The sequence below is a fragment of the Micropterus dolomieu genome, linkage group LG04 (genome assembly GCF_021292245.1).
Source record: "Micropterus dolomieu isolate WLL.071019.BEF.003 ecotype Adirondacks linkage group LG04, ASM2129224v1, whole genome shotgun sequence".
Taxonomy (NCBI): domain Eukaryota; kingdom Metazoa; phylum Chordata; class Actinopteri; order Centrarchiformes; family Centrarchidae; genus Micropterus; species Micropterus dolomieu.
In genome coordinates this window covers 28,337,218-28,352,537 of record NC_060153.1, presented here as the reverse complement: position 1 = coordinate 28,352,537, position 15,320 = coordinate 28,337,218, and the positions used below count along the sequence as shown (strand labels likewise).

The 15,320-nt window shown below is 41.2% G+C and overlaps 1 protein-coding gene across 4 annotated transcripts in view; it reads right to left on the bottom strand.

Moving 5' to 3' along the window:
* The window catches only part of rptor (regulatory associated protein of MTOR, complex 1), a 192,223-nt gene that overhangs the window by 113,718 nt on the left and 63,185 nt on the right, over positions 1-15,320 (bottom strand). For all 4 annotated transcript variants that reach the window (XR_006824712.1, XM_046046575.1, XM_046046577.1 and 1 more), the window contains exons 6-7: positions 13,415-13,561; positions 4,874-5,049 (exon numbers count right to left, since the gene is read on the bottom strand). Coding sequence is in view for 3 of the 4 variants with exons in the window: in XM_046046575.1 (XP_045902531.1) it covers positions 4,874-5,049; positions 13,415-13,561 (323 nt within the window). In the remaining variant the exon portion in view is untranslated. The remainder of the gene's footprint in view (positions 1-4,873; positions 5,050-13,414; positions 13,562-15,320) is intronic.

Here is a 15,320-nt window from a genome sequence, read left to right as displayed (position 1 = left end):
AACACAAATGCACACACACACACACACACACACACACACACACACACACACACACACACGCACGCCGATTGAACAGTCATGTGGAGCAATTTGGGGTTGAGTTATCAGCCTGTATGAGAATACAGGACGTCCGTTGTGCTTATTACCAAAACAAATTGTTGTTGTCTTCATTAATGCAAACTGAAAGACTATGTTGTTGTGCTAAACGGATAATCAAGACATCAGGCACCTGTCTGCAGTACCATTACGACCACAAATCTGAAGTCACAAGTTAGTTCGTCTTGAATTGCCAATCAAGAAACCAGGTCACTTCCACAACATAGTATAGATACATGATCCATGGGTGGTGTTGAAAATGATAAGAAGAAATTGCATATTAGCTCTTTTTCGCTTGAACGTGATGTTTTGCGACAGCACTGCCATCGAAGCAAGTTCTGTGCTAAGCCATTTAGTGTGGAGACTGGTGAACGTATATCTTACTGGAAGATTAAAGGCTTTGACACTCCCAGTGGTGATAGATGAAAAGTAAGGGGTTCACTAAAGTCATCAGGATTCTTCTCCTAACTGTCTTGAGCACTGTATCAAATTTCACGGCAACCCATACAATACAATAGTGGACTGACTGACACTGGTGATCCTAGATCATGGATGAAAATCTTATAACACAACCTGAGCTCTCTTCCGTTGTTTCTTTTTCTTCCTTACCCTGCAAACCCCTAGTGTCATCCCGTTCCCTTCCTGTCTATTTTCAGATGCTCATCTCCTCCATCCCTCCCCATCCACCACAACAGTGGGGAAATCCCTTGAAGATGGAGCTCCATCAGTAATGATTTTCTGCTCAGCTGAGCAATGAAAGGTACAGATGCAATCACTCTTCCTCGCTCTCCCTAACTCATTCTCTCTCTCTTTCTCTCTCTCTCTGAAAACCCCATCATCCACCCCTCAATGCATCTCATTAAAGTTTTAAAGCCAAGGTAAGTCAGCACATCAGTGAAGCCCTCCATCTCCCCATTCTAAACCTGCCAAATTCCACACCATGCCTTCCTCATGTTCTTGCAGTTTCACAGACTGGGGCTGTGTGAAATTAAAGAGAAGACAGGCACGTCTTTATTTAGAAAATAATAAGCGAACATGAGAATCAGCAACAAATAATGGGAAGATCAGGAGGAGGGAAGAAGTGGTGAGCGGGAGCTGCAGCATTTTTGGAGACTTCCAGGTGACAGCGGAAGCAAGAGGGCAGGTTTATGTAGATGAAGGCCACGGCTGATATGGAGAGGAACTATTCTCAATCAAATTTTCTACTAAATCTGGCAGGACACTGAACGGCAGCTGAATGCTATGTGTGGATTATGGTAATTTCTCTAACATAGTGTAAAGTTTGCGAGCATTAGCTACCACGAGTCGCCATAAGCTAAGAAAAGTTCTACCAGGGAGAAAGGGATGCCTTTTTACTGCTCATGAATTCAACTTTTATTGAGAAGAATGTGTTATTTTTTCTTTCAAAAGTTCCAAAGTGTAGTCTGTAGTTTATTGAATTTACTGTGAAACCCACTTTAACTGAAGTTTTAAGAAAAACAGAATACCAAAAATGAATCATGACTGGATTTGTGACACGCATCTTTTATAGTACAACACTTGAATGTAGATTTTTTTTTTCTTTCAGATGAATCTGTATCTATTTATATACTGTATTATTTCCATGGTTAAATAAAGACTGAATGAATTGTGAATTATCATTATGAATATATTAGTAATACATTTGAATATTCTCTTTTTAAAGCATTGGCGTTCATGTAACATTTATGCTAAATGTGATTATCAAAGTCAGCTGAGCTATGTGAGGAAATTACATATATAATCCATATATTCAGTAATACATGACAAAATTTTACCTGATTCATTACCGACCAACAAGTTAAATTAATTTACACAAACCACTGAAGCTTGACCTTACCGGGTCATTAATAGGAGGGATCAGTCCCAAATCCATTTTTGAAAGCAGAGGGTATTAAGAAATAGTTCAGTCAATATTATCCAGCAGGCTTTTAGCAACTTGTTCTCCGAAGGGGAATGTTGGTAAGGGATATCAATATTAATGGCATAATACTGAGACCTCATTATCCTGAAGGTCATGGTGGGATGTGGATTTAGAGTGGAGGAAGATAAACGAAACTCTTCAACATTTCTGGCAGAGTAGAGACATTGTGCGAGCTGTAGGACACCTCCTGAAGGCAACCTGTCATTCCCACTTACATATTTTTTTAAAAGTTATCCGCCTCTTTCAAATTTTTTGTCAAAAATTTGTTAAATCATCCCTGTGACTTTTAGTGTGCGCAAAGTGAATTAAGTCATTAAAATGCAAAAACTGTGTGGGGAAGTAATGATTTATGGCACCTAAGGGACTTTGTACACTGCAGATAGAAACTGTATCTGGGCAGGTAAAGTGTTACATGGAGGATGAGGTGCCAACCAGCATTTTATGGATATCGCATGACAAGAAATCTCTTTAAACCCAGTGGGTGATGATTGTGTGAGAAATTGAGCTAACAAAAGAAAAAAATAATAATGTGAAAAATGTGTAATAGAGGTATCACTAGCTAAACTGCTTCCAAACTGTGTAAAACTGATACAACCAAAATGCATACAAAAAAAGGCATTCACGCTCTGACAAGGACAAATACACAATAACTACTAAATATGTCGCAGAATATATTTTGACTTGTCATAGTAAGAAAAGCACAAATGTTGGTAATAACATTAAAAATTAACTTTGTTCTATTCAAGTGTCCCAGTAAGCCATGACGGTGTGCTGGCATGAACAATATCAGGACCTTGAAATTAAAGCAGCTACGTGAAATTCAGCCATTATTCATTTATTATTTATATCTGTGACTTTTCCAACTGTGACATGTCAAAATATCTTCTATGAAAAAGGCCGACAGAACAGAACTAAAGAAGTCACATTGCTTGCCCTGTTGGACTCCTACACTGCCACATATCCAGAAGTTTTAAACTTATTTTGATAATTGATAGAGATGCTGGTCAAAACTACAAAAAGCAAGACATGACTTAACTGCCTTACAGAGTATTACAAACATTTGTGATGTAATGACAACTCATAGGGCTAACTAGTGCTACTGTAGTTGGCTAGCTAACCACTAACAAGGTACCCAGCTGGGAACATGATGGTGCTAGTCAGTCGCAAAAGCTCTCCGAGCGAGCTGGATTTCTGTCAGTTAAACAGTATGCAGTTAGCACGATAGGTAGCTTGGTCACTAGCTGGAAAAAAATTTAACAGTAAGGCTGAACGATTAATCGTTTTCAAATCAAAACTGAGATTTCAAAGAACGTGATTAGCTAATCGTGAAGACTGCAATTAAAAATGTAGGTTAATTATACAGCGTATTGGACCTGTTTTAAACAATCATGCAGATTCATTCCTTTGTCATCCTTGTGTGACAGACTTGCTCGCCAATCAAGCGCCATGCGCCTCCTGTTGCGGTCCTACTCACCAATCAAGAGATGGCACAGGGTGTGCACATTTTACAACAACAAACGAAACTAGAGGAAAACTTGGGATAATGGCTCCAGCTGAACCGACACAGGCGCTGTGCCGTGGTTATCTGATTTGTTTTCCATCTGCAAACATCATTTCAAGGGAGTGAGAAAACAAGTGCAGCTATCTCACATTTCAAAGCAGGCCTTCTGTTCTTTTTGATACCTGCTGCTACAGACAAATATCAATCGATACTCAAAAACAGGTTTGACACGCAACCCTAACACATAAGATGGCCTCTCTAATCAGCTCTCAGACTGTCAGAAAATAACATGCCCTACTGTACATACAAGATGTGGAGTTACAGAACATGTATATGTAGAACATGAATTAAATATCTGTGTGAGGTTTTTTTGACAGAGGATCAGTGATGCAATCACCTTTGCCTGGGTGTGTAAGCCCCACATGCTCAGTGTGCCCCACACACAGCTGACTAGCTGATGCAACCGGTGTGCTCCCGTGGTTTAGCTTGAAGCTCCACCAGTACAGCCCACTGAAAGATGCATCGTGCTGCATTTAAATCAGGCCACTGTATCAGCCCAGTCTCCCAAACAACATTTTGCCTGAATATCTTTCACCAATTTTACTGAAGTGTCCTGCGCAGGGATCATCATCCTTGCATCGCTGTGGATGATGTGGGTTTACATTTTTCATCATAGCTGAATACTGAGCAGGGTGGGAGCTCAGGAGTGTTTGCTCTCTGCGCAGAACACCTCATTGTGTCCTCAGAGTGTCCAAGCAGCGATCCGAGCTGCCAGTAACAGGCTTTACAAATTCATGACTGACACACGGATGAAATGGTACATGGTTAAAGGAAAATATTGTGTTCCTTTGCATGATCATTACAGACAAATAAAGCATTATCTAGCAGAAAATGAATCCACAATCAAATCCAAAAAAAAAACTGATTATGACCTCATACTAATTATTATAACCTTATATTAAACATTCCTCTGTGGTATCAAACAGCTACTTTTTGGTCAAGTGATATAGCTAGGTGGGGATAGTTCTTCCAAAGCAGAACCTATTTCATATTTTCTTAACTTCTGAGAAAGAAAATAACCATAGAGCTCCTGTATGTCCTGTATTAAGATTTTCATCCCACTGTTTGAGCCCTGACAGGGTTCATTAAAGGAAAACACTAATTAAACATTAACAGTTAGGTGACAAAAAGCTACCTCCTTACTTCAGCATTAATTTAGGACATACACTTAATAAACCATGCGGAATTCCTCGATTCTGACTTTTCATACGTAGGATAGGAAGAAACTGTGTTGTGGTAGAGTGAAGAAAAACAAAGTATGAGAGAAACGTTACCATCGGAGGGCGATCTTGATGGGCGTGGTGAGGCAGGAGGTGAAGAGGTCGGCTGGGAGGTCGGGGTTCATGGGCAGCAGCTCGCTGGCCTCGCAGGCAGCCAGCTGGATGCAGTTCTTCATGGAGGGCGGCAGGGGCATCTGGGCAAGTGGGTGGCTGGGATTGATGGCTGCCACCTGAACAGACAAAAAATGACAGTTAGAGTTCATTTACTGACCACCTGAGCCACATCTAAATATATGTAAATGTAACTAACATTTATTGGAATAAAAGAACAATTAGGTTTTAAATATCAGGAGACTGTAAAGCTGCAACAACCACAGTAAGAATTCAGTCATTTCAGACCGAAGGACAGGATGTTGAGCTTTAGCCAAAGACCAGATAAGACATGAAATAAAATGTCAGAGGCAGACTGAAGAGCAGCAGAGCTCCAGACTGACATACAGTCCCCTCCAAAAGTATTGGAACGGTAAGGCATTGTTGTTGTTCACTGAAGACATTTGGGTTTAAGATCAAAAGATGAGTATGAGACAAGAATTTCAGCTGTTATTTCCTGGTATTCACATCTAGATGTGTTAAACAACTTAGGACATACCACCCATTTTTCAAGTGAGCAAAACTATTGGAACATGTGACTGACAGATATTTCTTGTTGCCCAGGTGTTGCCTTTTAGGTTGATGTCCAAACATTAAATATCTCTGCATGACTAGTCTAAGTTTTCATCCTTGGTTCAAACCTATAAAGACTGCATTTCCTGTTAAAGAGGATAAACCAACATGAGCCATTGTCAAGCTGAGAAAAGAAGGAAAATCGACCAGAGCCATTGGACAAACATTGGGCATAGCAAGCACAACAATTTGGAACGTCCTGAAAAAGAAAGAAACTACTGGTGTACTGAGCAACAGACGTCCAACAGGTCGGCCAAGGAAAACAACAGTAGTTGATGACAGAAATATCGTGAGAGCTGTGAAGAAAACATCAGTAATGACCTCCACAGTGCAGGGGTGAAGGTATCACAATCCACTGTTGGAAGAAGACTCAGAGAGCAGAAATATAGAGGCCACACCACAAGATGCAAACCACTCATCAGCAGGAAGAATCAGATGGCCAGACTGAAATTTGTTAAGAAGTACAGAGATGAGCCGTAAAAGCTCTGGAACACAATCTTATGGACTGATGAGACCAAGATTAATCTCTAGCAAAGTGATGGAAAGGCCAAAGTGTGGAGAAAGAAAGGAACTGCTTATGATCCGAAGCATACAAGCTCATCTGTGGATGGCGATGGAGGTAATGTCATGGCTTGGGCGTGCATGGCTACTTCTGGAACAGGCTCATTAATATTTATTGATGATGTAACTGATGATGGTAGCAGCAGAATGAATTCAGAAGTGGACAGAAACATTTTGTCTGCCAGTTTGTCTGACAGAAAAATGCACTGAAACTAAACGGGAGGAAGTTTATCATGCAGCAGGACAAAGAGCCAAAACAACTGCCAAAAAGCAAAGGACTTCCATCAGGGGAAAAAAAGTGGAAGGTTTTAGACGGCCAAGTCAATCAGCTGACCTTAACCCAACAGAGCTGCATTTCACCTACTTAAGAGGAGACTGAAGGGAGAAACACCCTGAAAGAAACGAGAACTGAAAGAAGCTGCGGTAAAAGCCTGGAATAGCATCACAAATGAAGAATGCAGCAGTTTGGTGATGTCGATTGGTCGCAGGCTTGAGGCAGTTATTGCAAGCAAGGGTTATGCCACCAAATATTAAATGTTATTTACTTTAGGATTATTTGTTCCATTACTTTTGCTCACCTAAGAATGCTGTGGTCTAATATAAACGGTGGTATGTCCTAAGTTGTTTAGCACATCTAGATGTGAATACCAGGAAATGAAAGCTGAAATTCTGAACTCTTGTCTCATACTCATCTTTTGATCTTAAACCCAAATGTCTTCAGTGAACAACAAAAACAAAGGAATTTGCCTCACTGTTCCAATACTTTTGAAGGGACTGTAGAAAGATAAGTAGTGAAGAAAGGAGGTGCAGAGAACAAGTGAAGAGACCTCACTGGCATCTCAATACTTCAAGAAAAACAAGTTAGAAACAAGTCAAAGTGTGAGTTTTTGCAAATGTCCAGCGATGGCAACAGGTGAAAGCATTAGCACCCTGTTACCACCTACACAAGCCTGCTCTAACTGTTGTCATTATTGTTGCAAGCTGTTCGTACTCGTCAGATCTGGCTTCATCTCATCACTCCCATAGAACTTTCTCCAAGAGGCAAATCTATTACTTGTGATTTGATCAATTGTCAACTTTCAGCAACAGACTTCACTGAAACCAGAAACTGATGAGAGTGAGCTCCACCATGGAGATGTTTTCTTCATAAGCTGCTGTGTTGTGTGTACCACTTTGAAAGTGAAACATGGAGTTGGGAAAAGACAAAGAAAAATCTCACTGAAAACTGAAACAAACTAACTTCTGTTATGGGCAGCATGAGATGAGCAATATATTTTTTGTTGCTGTGTTTTCCCTCCGTTGCAGAAGATACATAACAGTGCTGTTTGCAGGTTTGCCACCTTGTGCTTTCAGGCAAAACATTTGAATTGACGCACCGCCTGAGATATTTTGAGAAAGTAATGATAATGTGATAGTTTATCGATCCCAGGGAGGACATTTTCCTCTTGCTTGCCCACTTAGCAGGCGGTCTTCAGAGGTAAACAATCCTCTTGTCTATTTAAAAGACTTAGCATGTTATTTCCACACTCTGTGATGGCAGAGTCAATACAAATCTAAAAAATGGAGGAGGCCTGCATATGATGTAAAACTTTAATTATATTTGGAGCTTGACTATTTATGTGCTGCATTGTACTGTTTGCTGGGAGTTCAATATGGTTTCTGTCTTTTGCCGAGTAGACTTTAATGAGCTGTGGGTCTTAATGGAGGCAGCAATCCAAGTCCTCCCTTTATCATCGCTGACTGCTATGGGTTGTTGCTTTGCCTAATTTTAGTAAGAAATTAGGAAGGGAGATTATTATGTTATTATTATTGCCTCTTCTGCAAAATACCACCCAGACTCTTGGTCCTCTTTCATTGACTACACAATATACCGTCACAGTTTCACAGGCTCTAATTTTGGAACAGATAAATAAATTGAACCTGTTTATATAAATATTTTTGAATAAGTGTTTGATATTTCATTGGCAAGTGCTTGGGAGGTCTCCAGTCGCATTGGCTCCCAATTTTTTTTTTTGTCACTCCAGCTTTTTTGTTTTGTCCACCTCAGCCTACTAATGTTGGAGCGCTCCAAGCGGTCGAACTGAAAATTAAGAGTTTGTGAATCTGACTCAGTAACATTACTGTACAACCGTGAGTATACCCAGTGTTTCTGTCGCATTCTCAAAGCTTAGAACCATAAATGGTTTTAAATCAGGTAGCTTGTAAAAAATAAGGTGCATTTAGTGGTCTAGAGCTGTTATTTCAATGTATCAGATTTTCAGTCAACATTTATGTAAATAAAAGTATCGGATCTAATATGGTATTGTCAGATTCCCAATATTAAACGACTCGGATCAAAAATCCTTGACTGAGACATCCCTCCTGTCTGGGCTTCCTACATTTTATTACCTCACCTGAATAAAGTCTCAGAAGTTATTACTCTTTAAGGAGACATTAAGCTTCATGAAGAAAGACCAGAAGTGCGACGGTATATCACAAGGCGAAGGCCATATATTTAAGGAGGCAATTCTTAACAATGTCATCTTGTTACTAAACTGATTGCATGACAAGGCCCATCACGGTAACTTGGATTTAGCTCATCAAGTGACAGTGATTAATCGACTGACCACATCAAAGAAGGTACTGCAGTAGACAATTTGCCAAGATGGCTAAACAGGCACTATTACAGAAATGTCTATGAATGTGCACCGTCCCGGTAACTTTCATTGTATAAATAAAAAATTTATGTCTTGATCTTGATTTATGGTAATTAGTCAAAACAGCATGTCAATGGCAGGAAAAGAAAAACCTCCAGTGAGTGGGAAGTGTGGGGGAAAACTCACCGTATTGCACACCTGGCCTTGCTCAGTGTAGATAAGCATGTCGGGTATGAATTGCAAACTGCCACCATAAGAACTCTTAAAGAGCTGTATACACCTTGAACAGCTGTTTACTGCAGCGGAAAATGTTGCTAAAAGTGCTAAAACTCTTTCTGTGTTTGCAAACACTTTGGGGGCTTCAGGCACGAAGGCTAAGTGGGAGGAGAGAGTGTGAGAAAACTGTATTCAGTGTTAGATTGCACTAAAAGCCCTGGCAGTCAATTTCCACTGTCAAAAGAACACAAGCAATCATAGGTGCATTTATAGACATATAATCTAAGAACAGAAGCACTTTCACGTGTAGCAGACCCAGCAAACAATTAAAAGACAAGCACAAACAGAGCAGTAATACGAAAGAGCTCGTGAATGGAAGCTACTCCGTGGGCCTGCTAGCTTTAGCTCAGCATCTGATGCAAGTTGGGGTAAACCTTATGACCCGAGGCGAGGACTGAGGGGACGTGCCAGTCTTTCTGTGCCCAGAGGGTGACTCAAGTCAATTAGAGGATGAGACAAGGAAACAAATACAACAAATGATCCAACAGCCTACCCGCGAAACAAAACAGGGAAAGAAATGTTATTCCTGTTGTAGGTCTGGAAAAATCACTTAAAAAAGGCAACAAAAAACTGATCTTCTGTATTTTATTCATAAAACTACCATGACCTGATTCAAATGTTCAACACAGGTTTCTAGTTAAGCTAATCAAACTGCATAAAAAGGGCTTGTGTAGATTTATGTAATGCCCCCCGACTCCTGTATATACTGCACAGCTTTCCTGCTCGTCACTAGTCCAATAACTCATTAGCTGACTCTATAATAAGTGGTGGAAGAAAGGCAGCGGCAGCAGCTGAAGCTCAGATCTCAGTGTGAGACATTATGTATTTACAGAACCCCTCTATAAGGAGCTCTGCACACACATGAATAAATCATGATATTAAAAATACAGAATAAGAATAGTCTTAATTAATGGCGGAAAGCACGATAGCGTTTGCAACGGTGCATGTGTCTTTATCTATCAACATACATATTTCATTTCTCTTTGAAATACTTGCAGGCGTGAGTGGGTGCCCGATTGTTGCTGTGCAGATGGATCTCTGCCAGTCTTCTTGTAACATAATTCCTCCTCTCTCTCTCTCTAATGAGGAAATCGGCGACTCACTCGCAGAGACAGACGACACAAACAAAGTGGCATGCGTTTCTAAAGCCTCTTGTTGTGTCAACCCATGAAGAACATTGTCTCTTCAAAGAAATTTGGAAGAAGTGTGTGACGGCGTGCTGCAGTAATCCTAACGGTAAATACGACAACATTGCCAGCAGAAGCTGATTAATGCCAAGCATCCATTGTAATTATCACATTAGCATATTGTAGTCTTGCAAATTACCATGGAAATCACCATGACAGCTTTCTTTTCTCTTTCACTGGAGATATCAGGGTACAATTTAATTGCTGTGAATCCCTTTTTTGTTAAGTGACACTAATTTATGAGACTAATCCCACAGGGTGGGAGGATTTCAGATGTAAAAACACGATCACAGCAGAAGAGCTCAGTGCCGCACGTGCACGCAGGGCAACCAAAAAGCAACTCTATCGGGCAATAAATTTTACAGCCGTGCATCAATTATTCATTAAAATTATCGAAAGAGCCGTTGGAGGCTTAATGTGAGCATCCTGGAAACACTGGCACCACAAACACCTTACCTACAACACACACGCATACACAAGCTCTCACAGTCCAGCGTGTTCGTAGCTGCAAGTGCTGCCGGGCACACACATCCCCTTTCCGCCCTGCAACTAATGCAGTGAGCATGTTTGCTGAGTGCACGCAGGAAGTGATGAGATATTTAAAAGGAAGCAGGTGGCCCTATAATAGAGACTGACTGACTGGACTGCAGGAGAAGGTTGATCTGGCGCTGTGGAGGAGTGATAAAACACCTCCTCCTCCTTTTACATCTTCCCATCAGCCGGCTCCTTCATGCTCTTGTCTTCATCACCAACAAATACAGTCCCTGGTGAGACCAGGCCTGTCGTGCTATTTGAAACGGGTGCACCGTGTGTGTGTGTGTGTGTGTGTGTGTGTGTGTACAGTGTGTATTTAAAAATGGCTGACAAAGCGAGCGTGTGTGTGTGTGTGTGTCTCATTGTTGCATGATTACCCCATGTGCGTGCACAGAATGTTGTGACAGAGGGATGTGGGTGCAGGAGAGCGTTGGCGAGGCGGGGGACTCCCTGCTCGGATCACCTCCTGCATGATTAAAAAGTCTCTAGAAGTCATCGCCTCTGTCTTTATATTCTATTACCCGTCCCTGTTAAACACTTCCTGTGTGAGTGGGTGAGAAGGGCGGGCACTCAGGCAGAAAAGTGAAATTGCTTATGGACATGCAACCTCACCTGCATTTGACTGGGGGACTTCCTCCGTTTATTTCCCTACCTAAAACTATAGTTAAACCCTGAAGCTCCAACCTTTTAAATAAATAAATACATGTGTGCACTGTCCGTCCTTTCTTGCGTCAGCCACACAGCATCTCTCAGCTGACAATACTCATAGTCACTTCACAAGCTTTACTCCTAGACCTTAAGGCTAAGGGTTGACTAGAATTACACTCAACTGACAACAGACAGTGGTAGCTAAAAATTTTATCTTGGCTATAGCCTTGGGAGAACCCCAAGTGGCCCATTACTCAGTAACCCTTGTACAAAACGCTACAAGAACGAGGGGTTTGTGCTCCCACCACCTCCTCTCTGGCTGTTGAAACTCTAGGCTGGACGGTCATTTCTCTTTCAATAGACAAGACAGTCAAAACATATTATTAAAAACCTGTTATGGACAAAGTTGTTTGTTAGAAAACCCAGAAGAAGACACAGTGTGTTTGATGCGAAAAACAGACGATACTTTTCAACAGCAGTTTTAAACCTGAACATCTGGACTAGTAGTTCTAGTCCAACATCAAGAAAGGTACCAGCAGCAGTTTAGATGCAGGTGTAGATATGCTGATGGGTGCCACCCACAGGCAAAGAAAGAAAGTAATTGCTGCAATCTTGACACTCGGTACACCTACAAGGAATTAAAGTAATTTACATATCACTCACATTCTGGACAGGTGACTATATTTATATAATAGCTCACTCTGATAATCAATTCATTTACAAAATGTTGATTATTTTAGAGCCAAAAGGTATACTGTATACTTCCAGGCTTTTTCTACAAGAGTATACAATACTAAATAATATAATAAAACATATTTTTGTATTAATATATATTACATTAGGCTGTTAATTTTACATAACAGGTGGTTAAGGCATTACAAATAAAACCTCAAAAAGTCTTTGCCACAAGTCAAGTTAAACTTGCAGAAGCTATTCCACTAAATGTTCTATTAAACGTGAACGAGTGAGCTTGAGTAAATTAAAGCCAGATCTGTGAGGTGTTTGCGTCTGAGAGACCATTGTCTGTCTCTTGGACAATTTTTCTTTTGAACGTGGATAATGAGGGAAAAATGCCTCCCAAACTAAGAGAAGAAGAAATTATTGTTTTCAAATAAAAAAAATAACTATGGAGCTACTTTTATAAATAACTACAGTAAACAAACTCAAAATATAAAGGTGCAAAGAAACTTATTTTTCCAGGAACAAGGAAAGAAATCTTTGTTGTATTTAGTAAAATATGATCAGTGATTTCAGCCCTGATGGTGTAGCCCTGCCATGACCTCTGCAAACTGAAACAGGAAAGAGCCGGGGAGGTTGAGGATGGAGACTCTTGTGAAGAGTTCTGTCAAACACTGCGGCAACTCAGCAGTTTAGCTGCTGCCTTCACCTCTACTTTAACGGGTAAACACAGCGTTCACAGCAGCCCTCCCATCTCTCTGCTCAGTACTGCTCATCGTGTGCCCCTCTCTCTATCGCGCTCTCGATTTCCAGCTACTCTACAGTCTGGCTGAAACTTCTCCATGAATAATTGAGATGAATGACAGCGCCATCTCATTAGGCATTCACATAACACGCCATTGCCGGGAGAGAGAAAGAGAGAAAAAATGTCAGAAAACGGTGAAGCAGTGAGGGGAATGGGGTTGGGGTAGGTAAGGTGTGTGGAGAGGGGTTGTGTACTCCCAAGACTAAACCAAAACCATGATTTAGAGACAGCTGCCCATTTGATCTGGATCACAGCACTAAGGACATTGTTGAGGAGAATCATGACTTGACACTCAATGACACCACTTAGGTCCTCTTTATAAATACAGGATGTGAGTTTGTGTGTGTGTAAGAGTGACAAATCACCCACTTTGTCACTGATAACTCCAGCTGTTAATTTCTCCCAGTTCCTGCACACCAACTGACTTGTGTGTGTTGGTATGACTCACCTAATCTAAGTTTTTTATTTTTTTTGTCTTCCACCCCTACTACTAATTCACGGCTGCTGTGTTGTTGGCATGACTGTGTTTGTCTGTGCGGCTGCCCACCTCCAGCTCCTGCTCTCTTTGCAGGGCGAACTGTTTAAACGACTTGACAATGATTCCGGCATTGGAGCAGTCGTAGACAAAAATGGACGGGCTCCCCATCCACGTCTGCAGGTCGTAGATGGACAGCGGGATGTACTGGGTGTAGTTCTGAAAGAGAAAAAGAGAAAGAGACACGGAGGTGTCGGAGTGAGGAATGAGAGAGACGGTGCATCATGTTATTGCTGATAACTCACTTTTGTAGATTTGTGTTTAATTTTTAACTCGTCATCTGTTTGATGAAGAGTGTGAGGAGAGGAGAGGAGAGGAGAGGAGAGAAACAGTTGAAAAGAGAAAATAATGATGAGGGAAAATGAGAGGCACAAAAATGGGGACACAAACACAAAAAGAGGCAGTAAGTAATAAATCTAATAATCATGGTGCAATAAAAGGTGTTCTACACCGCCTCCCTGACAATGCTTTAACACCAAATCTCTACTGATCTCATGTTTCGGCAGCCAGTGACACAGCAGCTTCATTTAGCAGGAAAAGGAATAAGTACGAGGAGTAAAATGTGGAGGAAGAAGAAGGAGAAAAGAGAAGGAGAAGAGGACATAAGGCCCGAGGGTGTACTGGGGACGTGGAGGCAACAGCTAAGCCCAGACAGCAGCAGTGCATCACTGTGAGTGGGTGCTTACTTAGAGGACAAGGTGATGAACAAGTCAAGAGTCTCCACATAGCTGTCGAGCTCAACCCTAAGAACACTACATGCAGGTAAGCTATGACGAACGCTTTCAAATTTGGTTGTAACGTCATTTGGCACTTTTTGACCACAGGAACTTTTCAAGAAGCCACTCAAGTGTACAAGTGTACAAATCATCTCTACTTTGGGGACAAAAAAGCTAAGAGGGGCGAGGCCTATAAACACGACACCATTGGCAGTTATTGAGTTAACCCACTGGCTGTTGCTCTTTCAAAATGAATTGGTGCGAACAATCCTGAACTTCCTCAAGAGGCTTCTGCGAAGAAGCAAGAAGTCCACGAGTGTTACCAGAAGAACGTTATAGACCACACATGGCTGCACACTCTGCTACACAGCTCCTCAATGCTGAGCATGGTGGTCACGATGCACATGCATCTGGACAATTTATCAGCTCTCTTTGAATGTCTTTGTGTGAGGTAATAAAGAATGTTATGAAAGTCATAACCAGTAAAAATATCTGCATTCAGAAAGCCACACATCTAATCCAAGAGGGAAAAGTTGGTAAAGCCAGTGGAAAGAACATGCTGTCAAAATGCTCTGAACCTATTATTTTTGTATTTCTTTTCATCCTGCTTGGAGGACATACTGCAGTGCTTTGTGTGAAACTAAGCCTTAAGTGACTGCGTTAGACTGTGTGTATCGTAATTCAACTTGCAAACCAAAATAGACCAAAACAGCATGATTTGGCCTATTATGTGGTTCAGTTCAATAAATGCAACTGAAATGTCACAACTGTTTGTTATGTGAATGCAGTACTACTGTGGTTATGCTGTTTGGGACTAGGAGATTTACTGCTGCATTAATATAGAGAGTTTGTGTGTGGTACCTTATTGAAGACCCAGATCTCTCCATTGACAGTGGGCCGTGGCACCCCGTGGCCATTGTAGTGGAAGAGGACTCGCTCCTCCTTGGCGTTGCGTCTCAGTGACGTGCACAGCTTCTTCACTTCGTCCACCGTGGGGTCAAGACTCTGCTTGTAACGTGCCTGAAAAACAGCATGGAAGAGAGGAAGACTGTCATGAATATTTTACACGAACTACGTTATATCTCCTGCTATGTGACATAGGACCGGATTTACTAACATCCCAAATAAAGAGTACTATTGCGTGTGCATTCTAAAATATTGCACGTACAATTGTAGTATCTGTTGTGGGTGATCAACTAAGA